At 49.4% G+C, this 20,474-nt stretch overlaps 2 protein-coding genes across 2 annotated transcripts; one reads left to right on the top strand and one right to left on the bottom strand.

Annotated features, from left to right (window-relative positions):
- The first annotated feature begins 7,381 nt into the window (after positions 1–7,381).
- LOC119307956 (PXMP2/4 family protein 3-like) lies at positions 7,382–11,100 on the top strand. Its single transcript, XM_037584056.1, has 4 exons — positions 7,382–7,813; positions 8,444–8,672; positions 10,304–10,428; positions 10,513–11,100. The coding sequence occupies exons 1-4, from the start codon at positions 7,487–7,489 to the stop codon at positions 10,609–10,611; spliced, it is 780 nt and encodes a 259-aa protein (XP_037439953.1). The 5' UTR covers positions 7,382–7,486; the 3' UTR covers positions 10,612–11,100.
- Positions 11,101–11,162: 62 nt separating this feature from the next.
- Positions 11,163–13,456, bottom strand: LOC119307957. Its single transcript, XM_037584057.1, has 3 exons — positions 13,145–13,456; positions 11,756–11,848; positions 11,163–11,670 (listed from the first exon to the last, which is right to left on the bottom strand). Exons 2-3 carry the CDS (start codon positions 11,813–11,815, stop codon positions 11,263–11,265), a joined length of 468 nt encoding a protein of 155 aa, XP_037439954.1. The 5' UTR covers positions 11,816–11,848; positions 13,145–13,456; the 3' UTR covers positions 11,163–11,262.
- Positions 13,457–20,474: the final 7,018 nt, after the last annotated feature.

The following is a 20,474-nucleotide window of genomic DNA, read 5'->3' as shown; positions in this document are numbered from 1 at the left end:
GATCTTGATCAGCTCTAAGCTGTTGCTGCTTTTTCTTGAGGCTATTTGCCGTGGCCATAAGCCTGCGTTTAAAACGCTCTTGTTCGATGGGATCCTCAGGCACGACGAATTCATCGTCGTCGAGGCTCGCCTCGTCTCTGGAGGGAGGCATATAATCCTCTACCTCTTCTTCTGCCACTCTCTCATGAGGGCTGGCGTCTCCGTCCTCCTGCGCTGAATCTTGCTGGAGGGGGTTGTCTTCGGTATTGTCTGGGGTATTATTATCTCCAGTGCCGGAATCGCCATTCTTGCTGTGGCGGGATTTAGAGCGGCGCCGCTGACGTCGGCGCTTGGGCTGTTTTTTGGAGGGGTCATCCTCCGCTGCTCCTTCGCCCTTCCCGTCCTTTGGGGTATCCACCATGTATATGTCATATGATGAGGTGGCTGTCCAGTGCCCGGTAGGCGCTGGTTCTTGGTCGTCTCCGGCATCGTCGTCCATACCGTCGATGTCTTCGGAGTCGTAGTCTAGCATGTCGGTTAGATCGTCGACAGTGGCTACCAAGTGGGTGGTGGGTGGGCTTTGAATTTCTTTGTCGTCCGCATCCCAGCCGTCCTGGCCGCAATTCGGCCAGGGCTCTCCTGATAACGAGAGATAGTTAGCGAACTCAAGATGTCGCCAAAAGGTGAGTGTTGGAAGATGTCCGCCGCGGTGAACTCCATGACCGGCGCCCAATTGGATTCGATCGGAGGGGGCGCGGGAGGTTCGGAGTCCGGCGAGGAGTCCGGCACCTCGGAGTCACGAGCTTTATGAGGGACAAGGTTAGTGTTCGGCCCTATCGCCGTAGAGGTTGCAGCCCCCGAGGTGGTGTCTAGCCATCTGTCCTCGATCTGCGCAACTGGCTCCGAATTGAAGATCAAAGCGGGTTCGAGTGCGGCCTCCAGGGTACTGTCCGGCTGCAGAGCTAAATCATGCTCGCCGTGATAGTGCGGCACGCTGGGCTGTGGCTCGAATCCATCGAGGATCAAGTCCCCGCGGATGTCAGCCGTGAAGTTCAAACTTCCAAATCTGACCTGATGGCCAGGGGCGTAGCTTTCGATCTGCTCCAGTTGGCCAAGCGGATTGGCCCGCAGTGCGAAGCCGCCGAATACGAAGATCTGTCCGGGGAGGAAGGTCTCACCCAGGACTACGTCGTTGATGATGATCGGAGAAGCCATCGATCCTATCGGTGACGGCACAGAGGAACTCTCAATGAAAGCACCAATGTCAGTGTCAAAACCGGCGGATCTCGGGTAGGGGATCCCGAACTGTGCGTCTAGGCGGATGGTAATAGGAGACAAGGGACACGATGTTTTACCTAGGTTCGGGCCCTCTTGATGGAGGTAAAACCCTACGTCCTGCTTGATTAATATTGATGATGTGTGTTACAAGAGTAGATCTACCACGAGATCGAGGAGGCTAAACCCTAGAAGCTAGCCTATGGTATGATTGTTGTTTTTTCTATGGACTAAAGCCATCCGGTTTATATAGACACCGGAGAGGGCTAGGGTTACACGGAGTCAGTTACAATGGTAGGAAATCTACATATCCATATCGCCAAGCTTGCCTTCCACGCCAAGGAAAGTCCCATCCGGACACGGGACGGAGTCTTCAATCTTGTATCTTCATAGTCTTGGAGTCTGGCCGATCACGATAGTTCGGCTGTCCGGACACCCCCTAGTCCGGAACTCCCTCACTCTTGCTCTAAATTGAGCTTCTCAAAGCGTAGCTTCTCATGAGTTTTTCAAAGCTCTCAATGAACCTCTAAAGTAGTTTCATGAGCTAACTTAAGAGTGTTTAGTTCTTTAGTTAGACGCTCAATCTCCTTCTTATCATTGTCATTCATTTCATCTTGACTAGCATGATTAATAGCAGTTTCATCATAGTTTTCATCACTAGTGTTATCAACAAGTAAATCATCATCACCTAGCAAATCATCTTCATCACTACTGAAATCGAAGTACTCGGGGTGTGATACCTTAGGGCCTTTAGCCATTTAGCATCTTCCAATTCCTTCATTTGGTGAGTCAAATATGTCGTAGGAGTTGGATGCCACAAGTGCAAGACCGACAACACCTTCATCTTGAGTATATTCGGAGTTGGAGTGATAGCTTCTCTTGGAGTAGTTGTCGGAGTCGGAACCGGATACCCACTTCACCAATGTGAGCTTGATGTCTTCGTCTTGTGTAGCTCTTTGATGACTTGTCCTTCCTTTCCGAATCCTTGCTTCTACGAGAGGGTCTTTGTTCATAGTGATCATCTCTACTCCTTCTCTCTTGGTGGTGATTTATCTCTTTTACTTCTCCTTTTAGGTGAGTCTTCTCTTCTCTTGTAGGGAGTCGTACACTCATTGGAGTAGTGTCCGGCTCTTCCACAATTGTAGCAATTGCGATCACGACTAGAAGATCTTTTGTCATTGTAGGACCTTGGCTTGGAACTTCTCTCTTTGCTTCTACTCTTATAGAATTTGTTGAAGTTCTTCATCATTAAGCTCAATTATTCATTGAAGACTTGTTTCTCACTTGATGTTGTAGGAGAATCACATGAAGCTTTGTAAGCACCACTAGACTTGTTGTGAAGCTCTTCCTTATCCTTGAGTGACATCTCATGAGCACCAATTCTACCAATGACTTTCGTTGGCTTGAGATCTTTGTAATTGGGCATCATTTGGATCAATGTGCACACGGTATCATACTTTCCATCCAAGGCTCTTAGGATCTTCTTGATGATGAATTTGTCGGTCATCTCTTTGCTTCCTAAGCCAGCAATCTCATTTGTGATGAGAGCAAGCCTAGATTACATCTCAGCGAATCCTTCACCATCCTTCATTTTGAACTTGTCAAGTTGACTTTGAAGCACATCCAATTTGGATTCCTTAACGAACTCAGTACCTTTGTGCGTATCAACCAAAGTATCCCAAATTTCCTTTGCATTCTCAAGGTGGCTAATTTTGTTGAATTCTTCGGAGCACAATCCGTTGAAGAGGATATCGCAAGCTTGAGCATTGTATTGCAGCATCTTCAACTCTTTTGCGGACGCTTCACGATCCGGTTCTCTTCCATCCTCGAAGTATTCAACTTCCAAACCAATACGCACAATAGCTCAAGCGGCGGGGTTATGACCAAGAATATGCATTTTCATCTTATGCTTCCAACTAGCAAAATTTGTACCATCAAAGTAAGGACCTCTACGATGGTAATTTCCCTCGCTAGATGCCATACTCTCCTATGCTGTGAAACCAAGGCTATGATCACAAAAGCTATGGAAATCAAGGCAAATGGAGACCAAAGCTCTGATACCACTTGTAGGATCGAAAGTAGGTCTAGAGGGGGTGATTATACTACCTTACCAAACAAAAATCTAGCTTTTTCCCAATTTTAAGTGTTGGCAGATTTTAGCAACTAGTACAAGTAAAGCAATCAACCTACACATGCAATTCTAAGAGTGTAGCAGCGGAAAGTAAAACATTGCATATGAAGGTAAAGAGAAGGGTTTAGAGAAGGCAAACGCAATGTAGACACGGAGATTTTTGGCGAGGTCCCAATAGGTGGTGCTATTGTACATCCACGTTGATGGAGACTTCAAATCACGAAGGGTAAGGGTTGCGTGAGTCCACGGAGGGCTCCACCCACGAAGGGTCCACAAAGAAGCAACCTTGTCTATCCCACGATGGCCATCACCCACGAAGGACTTGCCTCACTCAGGTAGATCTTCACAAAGTAGGAGATCTCTTTGCCCTTACAAACTTCTTGGTTCGACTCCACATCTTGTCGGAGGCTCCCAAGCGACACCTAACTAATCTAGGAGACACCACTCTCCAAACGGTATTAGACGGTGTGTTGATGATGAACTCCTTGCTCTTGTGCTTCAAATGTTAGTCTCCCCAACACTCAACTCTCTCTCTCACAGATTTGGATATGGTGGAAAGAAGATTTGAGTGGAAAGCAACTTGGGGAAGGCTAGAGATCAAGATTCTAGTGGTAGGATTGGAATGTCTTGGTCTCAACACACGAGTAGGTGGTTCTCTATCAGAAAATGAGTAGTGGAACTGTAGGCACGTTCTGATGGATCTCTCTTAAATGGAGAAGAGGATGGAGGGGTATATATAGCCTCCACACAAAATCCAACCGTTACACACATTTGACCCAACTCGGTCAGACCGAATAGAAGAACCCGGTGAGATCGATTTAGTTCAAAATGTGAACGTTAGAAATCTCGGTGCGACCGACATGATCAACTCGGTGTGACCGATGTGCTAGGGCTAGGGCAAAACCTCATCTTGGTGAGACCGATTGCTTGAACTAGGTGAGACCGATTTCAACAAAGATCAAACAAAGAGTTGGTCAAGCAAACTCGGTGGGACCGATCGCTCATTTCGGTGAGGCCCAAATGTTACGAAGTGAAACAAAGAGTTTGTCAAGCAAACTCGGTGGGACCGATCGTTCATTTCGGTGAGACCGAAATGTTACGAAGGAAAACAAAGAGCTTGCAGGGCCATCTCGGCTAGACTGAGATTCGTATCGGTGTGACCGAATTGTCTAGGGTTTCTGGCAGTGGCTATGTCAACTGAACTCGGTGGCGCCTGATGGATCAAACCGGTGGGGCCGAGTTTGACTTTAGGTTTTGGACATATTTGGAGCGAGAAAGTGGTTGAGGATTTTGGAGCAATATCACTAAGCACTTTGAGCAAGTAGACCATTAAGCAACACCTCATCCTCTTTTAATAGTATTGACTTTTCTATACACTCAATGTGATCTTGGATCGCTAAAATGAAAATGAAGAGTCTTGAGCTTTTGCCAATCTTGTTCCTTAGCATTTTGAGGGGACCACATCTCCAATCCATGCCATGTCAATCATTGAACTTTCTGAAATAATCAACTTGAATGATCATTAGTTCAATGAGCTATATGTTGTTATAAATTACCAAAACCACCCGGGGATTAGTTGCACTTTCAATCTCCTCCACCGCCAGCGCCGACTAGGCTTCGCTCGGCCGTGTCCTCTAGCGGCAGCGAGGAAGGAGGAAGAAGGGAGGGGAACCTCGGCAGCGGCTAACCCTCTCGTCGCTCGCGGGAGTGATATTTTTTTCTTTTTCCCTTTTCCTTTTGCTTGCTTAAGGTTCTTTAACGGCCGCAACATGATCTTTCATCACATTATTGCTCTCTTTTTTATTGTGAACCGTAGGTGTCTCGTCGTCGATGGAAATGTCTCCTCCCATTAAAAATGCGTTACTGGAAATCTTGAAATAAATCAGGGATAATGCGAGCATCAGGACTTGAATTCTGATGGACTGAGAATTGTCTCTCTAACCATCCAACCACCCTCTAACTATCCAACTACAGGTTGGTTCGCACAACGAAAATATAATATACTCTCTCCGTCCCATAATATAAGAACATTTTTTTAACTGTATAAGAACGTTTTTGACACTAGTGGAGTGTTAAAAACGTTCTTATATTTTGAGACAGAGAAAAGAAGAAGCTGATTTAGGGCATCTCCAGCCGCGCCCCCAAGAAGGCCTCCCCGGGCGTTTTTTTCACACCGGCGCCGAAAAAACGGCCCAGTGCGCCCCCAGGAGCCCGATTTTCGCCGGCTTGGGCCGAAAACAGCGCTGGCGGACCCAGCCCGAACCCGGCGCGCTGGGGGGCGCCGGGCGAATTTTTTGGCGCGAAGAAGCCGCGGGCCCGCCGCGTCAGCGACACGGCTCTTTTCTCGGCCCTTCGTCGTCCTCATCGCCTCGTTTGCCGCGGCGAATCAATGCCAAAGCTGCCGCGTGCTGCCGCGCCGGTCAGCCTGCGCCATTTATGCCTCACGGGCGGCGCAGTGAAGACCGGACGGCGCGCGTCCCTCGCCCGCCACGCGTACACACGGTGCCACGCGTGTGGGCGGCGCCTCGGCCTATATATGACGCGCCCCGGCGCACACGGCGACTCACTCTCCCGCCGTCGTCGTTCCTCCCTCCCCTCTCCTCTCTTTCGCCGTCTCCAGTTCGTACCCATGGCCGAGCGCTTCCCTAGCGACGGCGCGGCGGCGAACGGCTTCGGCCGCCGCCATCTTCATGAAGACGAGGCTCGCCTCCTTTACGAGTCCGAGTACCCGGTCCCGCCGGACATGCGGGTGCCCGGGGGTGGAGGATCAGCGCGGGCGGTGTGCCGGTGCCCTCGATACCCACCGGCACGGCGTGGCGTGCGAAGTTCGCACGCATCCGCTCGAACCTGCCGCGTGCGGCGAGGGAGGGCCCACGGTACGTCCCCGACAGCCCGCTCTAGGACCCGTACTTCCGCCGCCGTCACGCCCAGCAGCTCGAGGCCACCAACGGCGTCGTGCCCTCTGGCAGGCTCAACTCCGCCGGCCGACATCGGTGGTGGGGCGTGCCCGGGCGCACGTTGGAGGCCGTCCTCGAGTACATCGAGGGCGGCAACACGCCGCGCCTCGAGTACCCCGCTCCCCCTTCCTTCTCACGCCGCCGGGGAAGCTCCTGGACCCCGAGGCGCATGGAGACCGGGGGGTCCTCCTCCTCGTCCGGCGGCTCGCCCTGCCTCCGCCCCGTCAAGCCAGAGCCCCAGGGCACACCTGTCGCCGCGCGCACCCGCAGCTCCGGCGTCCGCATGGGCGCCAACGCCTCTCCATCCACCGGCCGCTTCGTCCTCGTCGAGCCCAAGCCGGAGCCCGGCCTCCCCGCGGAGTACGAGGAGATAGCCCGGCGCGGCTTCTCCGACGAGGACGCCATGCGGTGGGCGCGGGACGACTACCTCCGCGACAAGACGGTCCGGCAACGCCGGGCCCTGGAGGAGATCGCCGCCTGCAAGCGTGGGCGCGAGGACGTCCACGGCGTCGTGGTCCTCGACAGCGACGACGACGACGACGACGACGCCCCCGGACCGTCCAACCCGCCGCGCCAACCGGGGGAGGGATGCAGCAGGGACGGCAGAGGCGTAGGCGGGGGCGGCGGCGACCGCGACGACGACAACGACGACGATGACGACGGCGGTGACTACACGCGGTTCTACAACCTCCTCGGCATGTAGAACCGCGTGGGCGGCGAGGCGGGCGGCGAGGGAGACGGCGGGGGTAGCCCGCGGTAGTTTTTTTTTTCTTTTTTTTAAAATATGTTTAAGTTTGAACGAACTCGCCGATGTTTGCGTTAAATTTGAGTCGTTTTGCGCCGTATTTGATTTTTTTGAACGAACCGTGGGCGCCGCGACTGGGGGCATCACGTCCCCAGTGCGCGGTTTAGCGCTGATGCGCTTCAGGGGGCGATTTTTTGCCCCTCCTGGAGAGCCAACGGCTGGACATGCCCTTAGATTTAGACTTTGCTGTGCTATATTTTAGGGCACACGACACTGCGGCGTGGACCCCGGCCGCTTTCCCCTCCTCCTTTCTTCTCTCCCAAGTCCCGGACCCTCTAAACCCTGCAAACACTGGACAGCCACAGAAAACCCAGACCCGCCGCCGCCGCCGCCGCCGCCATGGTCACCGCCGGAGCTCTCCACGCTGGCAGCCGTGTCCTCCTACCGATCCGCCGAAGCTTCAGCACACCCTGGTCCCACGTCCGCTCCCACCTCCACTCCACCAAGCCCCCTTCTGCTCCACTCCCGCCCCCACCTCCGCCGCCGCCTTCTTCCCACGCGGCGTCCACGCGCTTCACCCCTGCCTTCACCCCTACCACTAGGAGGAGCGGATCAATCGGCTCCGGGGTAGTCGCGTGGTACCTCGGCTCGATCGAGGCGCGGCCGCTGCTGACCAAGAGCATCACGGCTGCCACAATTTACACCGTTGCCGACCTCACCTCCCAGGTGACATTGTGTTCTTTCGCGTTATCTCCAAATCTTCATTTCCTGGAGGAAACGCCGTTGCTGGTGATTTCCGTGGCGCTGGAATCCTGGAACGGTTCAAAAAGTCGAAATCTAATACGCTTCGGCGGTCGGAGATGATATTCTCTTATGCTTTCGTATGTAATCATGGTCGTGATAAATCATGTCGTTGTTATGTTTGGGTCACAGAAACGCGGGATTAGCAAAAGTCAATTTTCTAGAAATGATGCTATACATCAGCATAAGTTCATAAGACACACATTTTAGTGTAACGAATTTCTGGAAATGGCACAGATCGAAAGTATTGTTTGGAGTTGATCCAAATTCTAAACCTCTGAAATAATGGAGATGGGTCCTCTTAGAAACTCGAAATGTGGTGCATTTGAGCGTAGGAATTTTTGACTTCAGATGCTACCGCCAGCATGTGGATTTTATCCTTTGGTTTCCTCACTGTCAGGAACACTGCTTTGCATGAACTCTTGTAATTGATTGCATTTACCGGCGAACCAGTTCACGTCAGGAACTAAGTTGCGATTGACTGCTGTTTACTGTTTCCTTAGGAGGGGTATTGCTTCTTATATATTTTCTTCTGTTTTGTCGTTGCCTCTTCAGATGATCACACTTCCTGCTGAGGAGTCACTCGATCTAACTAGGACTCTGCGCATGGCTAGTTATGGGATGCTGTTCTCAGGACCTTCACTGCACTATTGGTTCAACTTTATCTCAAAAGTAGTCCCCAAAAAGGATGTAGTGAGCACCTTCAAGAAGATGTTTCTAGGACAAGCAGTTTATGGCCCAATTATTAATTGTATTTTCTTCTCGTATAATGCAGGATTACAAGGTATCATACTCATATGCTTCTCTATAGACATATTTAGATAGTTTTAATTTACTATGTACTTCTGTTTTGTCGTTAATGCGCTTTCTGTTTTTTCCCCATCTTCTTGACTTGATTTTGTTTTTACTTCTCTTGGGACTTGCTTCTATGACCCCATCTTTATAATATTGATCTATCAATTCCAACTGTGCCGCTTTATATGCATGTCATTACTCTATTTCGGCATTGTAAATATACAAACAAATATCTGAGCAGACAATAACACACCATACACAATTAAGCTGATGTTTTTTGTTGTATTGTTTATTTGTGTTTAGCATATTGTAGTAGAAAAGGTAAACATGTGGGATTAAAATTCAGTAGTTCCTTCCTGGGATTCTAAAGATTCATTCTCTCTAAAAGAATGTTAGAACCTAATTGCATGATTCATTTTCCTATTGTTGAATCCCTAATCTCCTAAATACATTTACCATTTGTACTTTTAAGTCTGCTAGAGTTGAAACATCCTGCTTGGTTCTGAAATATCAGGTTTTTGGCCACAAATTATACTCAATGAATTAGTAGGCCTGAAGGTGGAAGTGAAAGTAGTAAATGGCCAATTTTCAGACCATATATGGCACCTCATGTTCTGCAGAGCATGAAAATATTTGTATACCAGCTGTGCAGTTTTCTCTTGAAACGGTGTCTTTAAGGATTGTTAGAGCTGGGAATTTGTTTATTTTAGTTAAGTTTGCTTGTTTGTTTGGTCAAAAAAAAAAAGATGCTAGTTGGAGATAAATTTTTCAATGGATATTTCGATACAAAAAGATAATATATAAGATAGTCCATTCAATTCTAATGCTCCTTGTTTATGTTTCATAAAATAATAATGCCAGAATTTATTGTTCTGTGCCTTCCAGCTGCGTCAACAAGTGTAGTCATGCTACTAGACTGCAGTCTGTCCTTGCAGTCGTGCCTATCTATTATTTTGGTCTTTATCCATGCAAACTTAGTATGACCGATGGACAACATAAGAAACACGTAAAAACCCAAAGGCTGGTGATTGTTTCGCTTGGTAAATTCCTTCACTAACAGTCTGATGTTTATATGTTGAGGTGCAGTATTTCTAATTTCTGCTGACATCCCAACTACACAATGATCATAAATTTACGCTTTTACTGGTTTCTAAGATCCTTCTATATATCTGGTAAAAATGTCCTTACTAACTAGCTGGCTTTAAATATTACTCCCTCCGTCTGGAAATACATGCCGGAGAAATGGATAAAAATGGATGCATCTAGAACTAAAATACGTCTAGATACATCCATTTCTCCGACAAGTATTTCCCGACAGAGGGTATAACGGTTTGAAGTGAGCCATGATCAAGTTCATGACCTATGGGTCACGGACCACAATACCACCAATTTCATGATAAGGTTTGCATGCTCCGTAAAGAAATATAAGAGCTTTTAGATCACTACAGAGGGACTAGTAAACATTTATGCCCACTGTGGCCATGATGTGAGAAGCTATGTTCAGATAATCGTACATGAAGTATACCTTCCCTGCCAACTTTAAACAAAAATTCTCTTTTGCGTACATTCTGGCAATGACACTCATGAGTCCTCTAATTGCTTGATCGATATGATTCCCAGGTGAGACAATCCCAGAGATCATTGCAAGATTAAAGCGGGATATAATTCCGACCATCAAAAGTGGGCTCATTTATTGGCCTCTTTGTGACTTCATCACTTTCAAGTTTATCCCTGTTCATTTACAGGTAATGTTAAGTCCCTGATATATTCTACCTATTTGAGCTTCAAACTTGTTTGCCAGCAATCTGAACTGAGGATTTATTTTTCAGCCGCTAGTAAGCAATTCCTTTGCGTTTCTTTGGACCATCTACCTAACATACATGGCCGGCTTAAAGAAACCAGGCGTGGAGGTGATCACGAGCTCTTAGTCATAATCAAATGACTGAGTTTCTGCCAGTTATTCTGAAAGGAAGTCTTCATGGGCATTACTAGGAACTATGACGGGGCCGTCATTACCACCACTAGCTCATTTAAGCTTTCAATGTTCAACGACCAAAACAGAGACAAACTGCTTGCTAGGCATATTTCGTTTTCAGTAGAGTAGTATCCACCAGGCTTTTCTGGTTTGCGTACAGTTTTGGCTAGGCATTTCTGTATGGATGGTAGAATGACACTAGGCATTTCTCCCATCTTTCTGAAGTTTGTCATATTGCACTTAGAAACAAGCAGTTTTTACCAAATTGTCTGTGCCCAGTTATGCAGATGTTAGGTAAAATTGTTCTTGTCCCTAAGATAAAGTGGACAAGGCAAGGTTTACGCTTGAAGATCTCTACATACAATGCAACATTTGTTAGCGGATACTTATGTACATCTCCCTCCCTTGTACGCAGAAAGAAGACGATTACACAGTTCGTTCACTTCTTCTTGGTGTTGGTGCTCTTTGAAATGATTTTGTTGTATTTTTTGTAGATGTGAATGATGACTTTCTATTGATCGCATTCCTCTGATTGCAACGAATTAGTTTTTTGATGTACATATAATAATGCATATGCTTCTGTAAGCCACCCGTAGCTAAGCCATTAAGCCATCTTGAGACTTAAACATTGGTAGAGCCAGGGAGACTGCGTGAGCTGATCATGCCTCTTGCTCTCATGTTGAAACCTCAGATCTACATTGGACTCGGGGAATCGCTGCCCCGACTCTGATTCAGCAGAAGTCGACGATGTCACCGTTGCTCCAGACTCGGAGTTGGATGTCATCTCTTGCTTCCTCGTATCACCCCCAGTTGCTAGTGTCAGCTCTAGGTTGAAGTCCTCGGTGAAACGAGCGGTCTTCTCGCCTGAGTTGATGTACCATTGTGGTCGATCTGTATCCATCATCGATTCTGGTTGAGTATCCTCTCTTCCCTGAGCTGGGCTCATCTTAACAGCCTGCATCTCCTTCATCAGCCGCTTCTGAACCTCGTATACGCGATGCAGCTCGTGAACCTGCTTCAACAAAAGAACATTCCGTTCAATATTTCCACCAGTATAGATAGAAGATGCAACTACTTCTAACCAGACATTGGTTTACCTGTTGTCTGAATGTCTGCTCTTGCCTCAGGATGGCCATCTTCATGTGTTTCTTCTCCATCTCTCACCAACCCACACGAAGTATCAGCCTCACCTGTTTCATCAGAGCCTGACACATGAGCACCAAAAGTTTTTCTCCCAACAATAGCAAGATACTGCATATGCGTCGCAATAATTGGAGCTTTGTATATGTGCTGGTTGCGTGTCTGCTTGTCGTGAATTATCTCCTACCCTGAGATGGAGACACTCTCATGTGTAGCTTCTGAATGATTGTACTTGCTCCTCTATAGCTCTGTACAAGTTCTATTATTCTCCACATAGGAGTATCCAGCTTGCTTTGCCATTTTGCCAATTAATAAGTTGTATAGTTGTGTAAATGAGTATCCTAATATCCTATGCAAGCATAAATAAATGCTATGGTGGTGTGCGATGTGACCTAACACATTAATCAGTTTTTCTGTGAGCATGTGAACTGGTTTGTTACAGGGAAATAACATGGGGAAGACCTGGTTGTTATTCTGTCGAGAAATGTTATATAAAAGTTTGGTACGTATTTTCCTTGTGAATTATATAAAGCATATATCATGAATACTGTCGTAGATCATATGAAGGGAGCTATGCACGTCTGTCAGACAATTAGGACTGCTAAGATCTTGAGTTCGTGGAGGCAACAGTAAGAAGCATTTTTAGGTCTGATCATTTTAAGTTCGTATGCTTGCACAATTCTAATTTTGGCTTCTAATATACGTACTTGATTTACAAAAAAATGTAGGTTTTCCTATCTGTACCCAAACTCCATCAGCCTTTCAGTGTTTCCCACCCATCCCTGCCCAAATTGAAACCTACCGAATTTACACCCTGCAACTGTAGTACCGTTTCTCTTTGAGGTAGAATTATACTCCCTCCGTCCTAAAATAAGTGTCTTGAGCTTAGCACAGATTTGTACTAAAGGTAGTACAAAGTTGAGACACTTATTTTGGGACGGAGGGAGTAGTAGAAAATACGGCATAATTCTGCATCTCCGTTCCTTGCTCTATATGCTTCCCGAGAGAAACTACTAAACAGTTTCAACACAGATTGCAGCTCTGAAAAGATCAGAGCCCCCTAAAACGACAGGAGGAAGACCAGCTACAGTTTCCTGGCAAACAGAAACATGCTATTGCACTTTCTCAAGGCTGAACATCAGCACCTTCCTTTGCACATGGAATTACAAAAACTGAAGAACAGAAAGAATGAAGGACTGATCAAAGGACCGCGGGTCGCAGACTTGGAAGATGTTATTATCATGTCCCATGAAAGCTAGCTGAATTGCAGAACTTTCAAGACTAGAATCATCGGAGATGAACAAGGTAAGAAAAGAGGAAGGAAGTATCAAGAGACTTGTGCTCACCTCTGGCAAGGAGTCCTGTTTCTGAATTCTTCTCTTCTGAACAAGGTAAGGCACTCTCCCTCTTTCTCCCCCAAGAAGATCTCTCTTGCTAGCTACTTCTAGGCCAAGGTCCAAACCTTTTTGGTTCTGTTAAGAAGCAACAGGTTGGCATGTATCAAATCTGGTGAGGCAGGGAAGGGAGGGAGGGGATTTAAGATTCTCTCCTGTCATTAGTTCTACTGTCATGGTGGGGCCTTGTGGCCGTGCCAAACAAACCCAAACCACTTAGGCCAATGGAGTTCATGCATGATAAAGGAGCCAAAGATGCTCCTATGTAGGTAGTGCCAAGAAAAGGATAGGACCAAGATAACAAGCCCCAGCTATTAATATTCTCATCTCCGGCGCCAATAATCGGACGCGCGGCCCCCTCCCACGCTACATCGTGCAAGATTTCCGTTGTCCAACTGCACGAATCGATATGTTTATCGCACGATGGATCTTGTTCATGTTAGGACAAGTGTGGGTTTTTTTAGTCCCAAGTTTATTCGATTGTTTGTGTTCTCAGTGGGGTTGTGGCGCTTTTGTTGGTTTATTAGAATGTTTTTTTTTTGTGTGTGTGGATCACTGCATCATGAGGTTCACTGAACAGACAGCTAGGCATGTCATGTTTTAGATCTCACATACTCGCATGTGCACTGGATTAAGATTATCATCGCCACTTGTCATAACTCATAGATATAATCTTTTATTACTGTCATCCAAAGTCAGAACATATGCCTCAGCATCACATGAAAAGAAAAGAGTACAAAAAAGGTGCCCAACTCAACTGATTGCCACAACAGAAGGAAATAATAAGCAGTACAAGGCCCATCATTTTTACCGGGTTAGTTACTTTCTTACGGCCAAGGCCCAAGGGGCAAGCGAAGAATTACTATTAACCTGAAGGCAGGATCTTTTTTCCTACAGACAGATCCAGCAATGAATCCTGACCAGATTCAGAATTCAAGTGTGGATCTTGTGTTGGCTCATATGCTGCTCAAGATTGGGCAGTGTGATTGGATAGCGAGTTATGTGGGAGTGGTTGGTAACAATAACATACATGTGTTGGTCCCGGTCCCCCTCACCCTCGGGATATGTGGGAGGGAGAGGCCTGCAACGCAAGCAAACTGTTCACTCCCATTCCAAGGATTTTGACAAGTCAGGGCCTGAAGATCCAAGAGCTCCATGCATGATTAGTTCAACACACATGGTGTCAGCCCTGTCACTGTCCATCTAATTGGCACCGGATGCATGTCCCCGTCACCTCCCCCAGAGGATTAGCTGGATTTTTAGATGTTTGTACACTTGTCATCTGGGTTAGTAGATGCATGATTTTGTTCGGGCGATTGGGTGCTTAGGGCATATTTAATGCCGACCCGCAAACCTTTCGCATGCGTCCAGACCGCGTTGTCCGGACAGCGAAAACTATCCAAGGCAGGTTTGTATCGGTCCGCAGAGCGGTCCGGATGCGATTTCCCCCATAAAGACAAACGCGAGGGGGCTTTGCGAGAGTCCGGATCGATCCCAAACCCGCTTCTGACCATCCTGGCCTATCAAAAAACATTTCTCCATCCTATGCGTTTTCAGTCAGTGCCATTCCAGAGCGTCAGCGCTCACATTAATGCTCGGCCAGAGCGGACGCAACCGCTCACTGGCGCTGGCATTGAAGCGGTGTGCCGGCCGAGAGAGCGCCGCCCGCGCCGCTTTCGGCATAGGCGACTGCCGTGCGTTCAAACGACACGACGGTCGCCCGTCCGTCCGTCTGCCACCTACATTAATGGCACGCGGCTGCCGAGGCGTCTCCTCCAGCGTCATTCGTCCGGCCCTCTGCCGCCCACCATTGCTATATAAGTCGGTGCCCCGGTCATAGCCACTGTCATCCACCTCCGATCCCTCTCTGCACCACTCCCACCATGGATCCCTCCCCCGCCAAAGCTCTCTGGGACGGGCTGACGTTGGACCAGAAGGAGATGGCCGCCATTGCTGCCGGCTCGCTGGCCGGCAGCCAACCGAAGGACGATGACGTCTCAATGGAGGACGCTGCCGACGACGAACCGGCACCACCCTCCTCCTCCGCGCAGCCCTCGCCGGTGCATTGCACCATGACCATCGGCGAGGCCCATGCCCATTACATGGACATGGTGCGGGAGGAGCGGGAGGAGCAGTTTCGGGAGGCGCAGACTGGCGTCGCCTACAACCACCACCTCCTCCAGGAACATCTGCAGGCGAAAAGAGCAGCTCGCCGCCGGCAGAGCGGTCACGCCGGACGCGGACATGGCGGAACAGGAGGCGCTGCTGGAGTCCTGGCGCTCCGCCCGCGAGATCTGCCTTGCCCGCTGGCGATATGGTAGCGGGTGGCGGAGGTGGCAGCCGGCGGCAAGGCGTGCGATGATGAGATGAGTGAGGCGGTGTTCGGCGAGACCGATGAGGAGGAGGACATCGCTGAGTTTTCGCGCCTCGCTGCGACAACCACGAAGCCGACACGTCCGCGGGCGCCCCTGGTAGCGCGAAAGAGTAGTGCACGGTAGGGTTGCTGATCTGGTCCCAGGAAGGCCACCGCTCCTCCCCTTCCATCGATGCCAAGTTTGGTGGGCTCAACATCGTGGACCGATTAGTCGCTTGGCGGCGATGTGGAGGTGGACAACTTCACTTCCTGGGCCTCCAGAGGCGGAGCTGGAGAGCGCCGTGGCGAAATTGGAGACAGTGAAATTTTAGTTCTCTTGGTTCATGGTCGGACACGGGGAATGGGCGTCGGCGATGATTTAGACCTAGCTGGATGAGCTCCGCTTAGTCGATGTAAATGTAATGAAATCCGTCATGTTTATATGAAATCCGCCCATGTTTATATGAAATCCGATCGTGTTTGATCGAATTTCGTGCGGTTAGTTTGAGTTGTTGTCAAAGTGTATGCGGCTAGCGCTGGATGGCGGCCTCCCGCATCAGTCTGCGGACATGTTTACATGAAATCCGGTCGTGTTTGATCAAATTTCATCCGATTAGTTTGAGTTGTTGTCAAAATGTATGCGGCTAGCATTGGATGGCGGCCTACCACATCCGTGTCCGTGGACTGCCCCCCCCTCCCCCTGTCCGCAGACGAATGCGGGAGAAAATTTGTAGGTTCCCGTTGGAGATCCCATTATGCCCCAATCTTCTTTGCATGCATTTGCTGGAAATCAAAATCTGTGTCATTTCCGTCTTGGTTGTTATTAATTCGGATGAGAGGGATTACTTTTTTTTCTTCCAGATAAACACTTGGGATGGCAAAGGAAAAGAAACCCCATGATCTGTTTTTTATGGATTGGCGATTTTCTCCCGACGAAGATCTCCCCCTCCTCCTTCCGCTCCCCCTCCCGATGCATTATAGCAGGCACGGTTCACATGTGCTCATGGTGGGTGCCACCGCCAGGGCCGAGGAGGAGGGGTGGTGCATGGAGGATGGCAGATTCCAGAGCACCAACTTGTTCCATGTGGAGGAGGAAGGTGGTCTACGGTGGGAAGATGTCCCACCTATCCTCTAGCATCATTCCGACCAGATGTGGAGTACAAGGTTGGCATGACTACCGAAAGATCCATTTTCAATATGATGTTTGTAACACCGAGGTTCATGTGAGAGCTGGAACTCTTGTTTTGATCTTGATTGGTTGGGCTCAGCGGTGCCAAACTTGCATTATTTTCCCGTTGAACGTGTTGTTTACTTGTTAATGTGCCGACCTTCGATGGTTGGTCTCAGTAATCAAGATGAAAATACTTGTCTTGACAGTTTTCCGCCAGACATGGCAATGACAATGTGAGGGCGCTTATTCCTTATGAAAAGCGTTGCTGCGGAAAAGTTATAGTAATAGGTGTTTATTTCATATCTTGTAATATTCTGGTTGCTTTTGTTGTGTACTTTGATCAATAATTAATAAAATGACAGTGCACATCACAATGATGCAGAGGTCGAGGGTTTAACCTCCTTTTGAAGAAAAAAGAAGAAAAAAAGTGTAGAGACACCATCTGTCTATATTCAAGCTAGCTTGTATCGAGACTAAATTAAATGGATATTTTACAGACAAAATTAATTTGGTATATTTGTTCAGAAATTTCTTGTACTGCTGAGTACCAGATAAAACTGTGACGAAGCAAAATAAAATAAGTTCATCTCTGGCGATGCTGGCCAAAGAAAATAAAATTAGTTCTGGCGATGATACAAACAATATAGGAAATGTAAATGCCGGAGGCCCCAAAAATGGGCAGACAACTGATCACGCGTCATGATGTTGTCTTGGATTAGACGGCTCGGAAGCAGAAGACGACATAATTCGGCAGGTAAAACGAATTCGTCTAGTCATCATCTCATAACGTAAGAAGAAATCTAACCAACCAAAAAAATCACGTGATTTTTCTCAATGGTAAGAGGCGCAACTAATTTTCTAGCACTGCGTCATGTCACCACGTCATCACACACAAGATGCCATGTCGAGGTCTCTCTCCCTGTGCTTGACGAAAGAAAACAAAATCCTCAGATCTACCTATGCCCTAGCCAATAGTGTTCGCTTGCAAGTTGTCACATGGCTCCACCCATTCATGCATGTTCAGTGTTTTTTGACCAAGACTAGATTTTATTTACGGAACTACTCCTACTGAGCAGCCGATACTCAGCAGCCCAACATTGCACAACGCTCGATCCAGCGGCCGGCCACCACTTGGTCCCACGCATGCACGGTTTAATTAGCAGGATCGTGCAAAAGTCGGCCGCATAGCGTCGTCTATATAGCAGCGCTCTTTTATTTACTTATTAGAATCAAACTTAAGGGCATCTCCCACGCTGGCCTGTAAACCTCCCGTAACTGTTTGGACCGCGTTGTTTCGACCATGAAAATAATACAACGCCGACCTGTATCGATCCGCAGGGCGGTCCAGACGCGTTTTCTCTAGCAAATCGGAGACAAAAGTGAGGAGGTTTGCAAGAGTCCGAACCGATCCCAAGCCCGCTTCTAACCGCCCTGGTCCAACCAAAACCCCTCCCCCTCCTGCATGTTTCCGGTCAGCGCCGCTCCAGAGCATCGACGCCCGCATTCATGCCCCGGCCAAAGCGGACACGACCGCTAACTGGCGCCGGCACTGAAGTGGCACGCCTGCCGAGAGAGTGCCGCCCGCGCCGCTTCCCAGTGCAGGCGACTGCCGCACGTTCAAACGACACCCGACCGCCCTTCCATCCATGCGCTGCCCGCATTGATGGCACACGGTTGCCGAGCTGTCTCCTCCGGTGCCACCCGTCTGTCCCTCTGCAGCCCACCAGTGCTATATAAACCGGTGCCCCGACCATAGCCACAATCATCCATTTCCACACCACTCCCCGCCATGGATCCCTTCATCACCAAATCTCTCCGGGACGGATTGACATCGGAGCAGAAGAAGGCCCTGACCGCCATTGCTGCCCACCGGCAGGCCGGCGGGCAGCTCCAGGACATGCAAATGGAGGACGCCTCCGACGACAAGCCCGCTCCACCCTCATCTTCCTCCACGACACCCTCCTCTTCCGCTCCACCCTCGCCGGTGCATTGCACCACGACCATGGCGAGGCCCGTGACCATTTTATGGACATGGTGCGGGAGGAGCAGTTCAGGGAGGCGCAGGCCGACGCCAACTACAACCAGAACCTCCTCCAGGAGCATCTACAAGCGGAAGAGCAGGTCGCCGCGGGCAGGGCGATCGCATCGGACAAGGACCTGGCGGAGCAGGAGGCGCTGCTTGAGTCCTACTGCTCTGCTCGCGAGATCCGCCTCGCCCGTTAGCGGTACTGGCAGCGGGTGGCGGCCGCTGGCAAGGAGTGCGACGACGACGTGGGCGAGGCGTTGTTCGTAGACACTGATGAGGAGGACATCGCTGAGGCCGCACCCCGACGCCACGACTACGAAGACGCCGGCACGCCCGCGGGTGTCACTGGCAGTGAGGAAGAGTAGTGCACGGTAGGTCGCCGCCGCTCCCAGGAAGGCCACCGCTCTTCCCCTCCCATTGACGCCAAGCTTGGTGGGCTGAGCATCTTCGGCAGATTAGTCGCTTGGCGGCGACGTCGAGGGACAGCTTCAGTTCCCGAGGCTCCAGAGGCAGAGGTCACGGAGGCGGAGCCGGAGAGCGCCGACTGAGAACTGGAGACGGTGAAGCTTCAGTTCTCGGGGCTGATGGCTGGAGACGGGGACAAGACGCTGGCGGTCATTTAGATTAGGTATTAATTATACTCCAGAGCCCGCCTAGGACCGCTTTGATGTATATGTAATGAAATCCATCATGTTTATATGAAATCCGGTATGTTTATATGAATTTCGGTCGTGTTCTTGTTTGAACGAATTTCGTCTGGTTGGTTCGAGTCGTTCTGAAAATGTATGCGGCTACGGCTGGATGGCTGCCTCCCGCATCCATGGCCATGGACTGACCCCCCTGTCCCCGGACGAATGTAGAAGGATTTTTGCGGGTTACAGCTAGAGATGCCCTAAAGGGCTACAAACACAATGAGTCCATGACCTCTGCATAATTCAGATGTACACAGTTAATACGAACACGCATAAAAACACCTACAAAATATGAAGCTATCTAAGGGCATCTTCAATGTCGACCCTCAAACTGCCCGCATATGTCTGGAACGCGTTGTCGGGACAGCAGAAACCATCGAACGTGGGCCTGTATCATTCTGCTCAGCGGTCCGGACGCACTTTCTCCTGCAAAGTGGAGGCGGTGGGTAGGGGAGTTTGCGGGAGTCTAGACAGCAGACACGTTGGACTCCGACAGCCAGGCCCATTGAATCCGCCCTCCTAGTCCCATTTTCTTCCACGCCGCCACTTCCCCCCTTCCTTTGTATTTGCAACCTCCACCTCCACTACTGCTGATGTACCTCTCCGGCACCACATAGGCATTGCTGGATGTTTGCAACGAGCACCGATGCGTCCGCTCGCCTTTTCACGATGATGTTGTCCACCCGGGAGCCGTTTGTACCAAGGTACACTCCGCCACCCTATCGACGACCTCCATGGGGGCCACCACACCCGACAGGCGTTCGGTCAAATGCCATTGAGCTTATTTTTGGATGCCATGTTGTTTTTCAGAGTAAGAAAGATGGTGGGGATACTCGACCATGGATGATGAGTTGTTGTGCGATGCGTGGTTGGGCGTATCCACAGATTTCCAGGCAGGAGCAGAGGGGGGGGGGTCATTCTAGCAGCAAGTACATGAATCCTTTCATGCACGAAAGCACATTGCCCCCTACGACATGCACATCATCCATGATCGCAATATGAGGTCATCATCGTTTGATGGTATGCCATCCAGACCATCG

The sequence above is a fragment of the Triticum dicoccoides genome, chromosome 5B (assembly GCF_002162155.2).
Source record: "Triticum dicoccoides isolate Atlit2015 ecotype Zavitan chromosome 5B, WEW_v2.0, whole genome shotgun sequence".
Taxonomy (NCBI): Eukaryota; Viridiplantae; Streptophyta; class Magnoliopsida; order Poales; family Poaceae; genus Triticum; species Triticum dicoccoides.
This window is presented reverse-complemented; position numbering and strand designations above follow the sequence as displayed.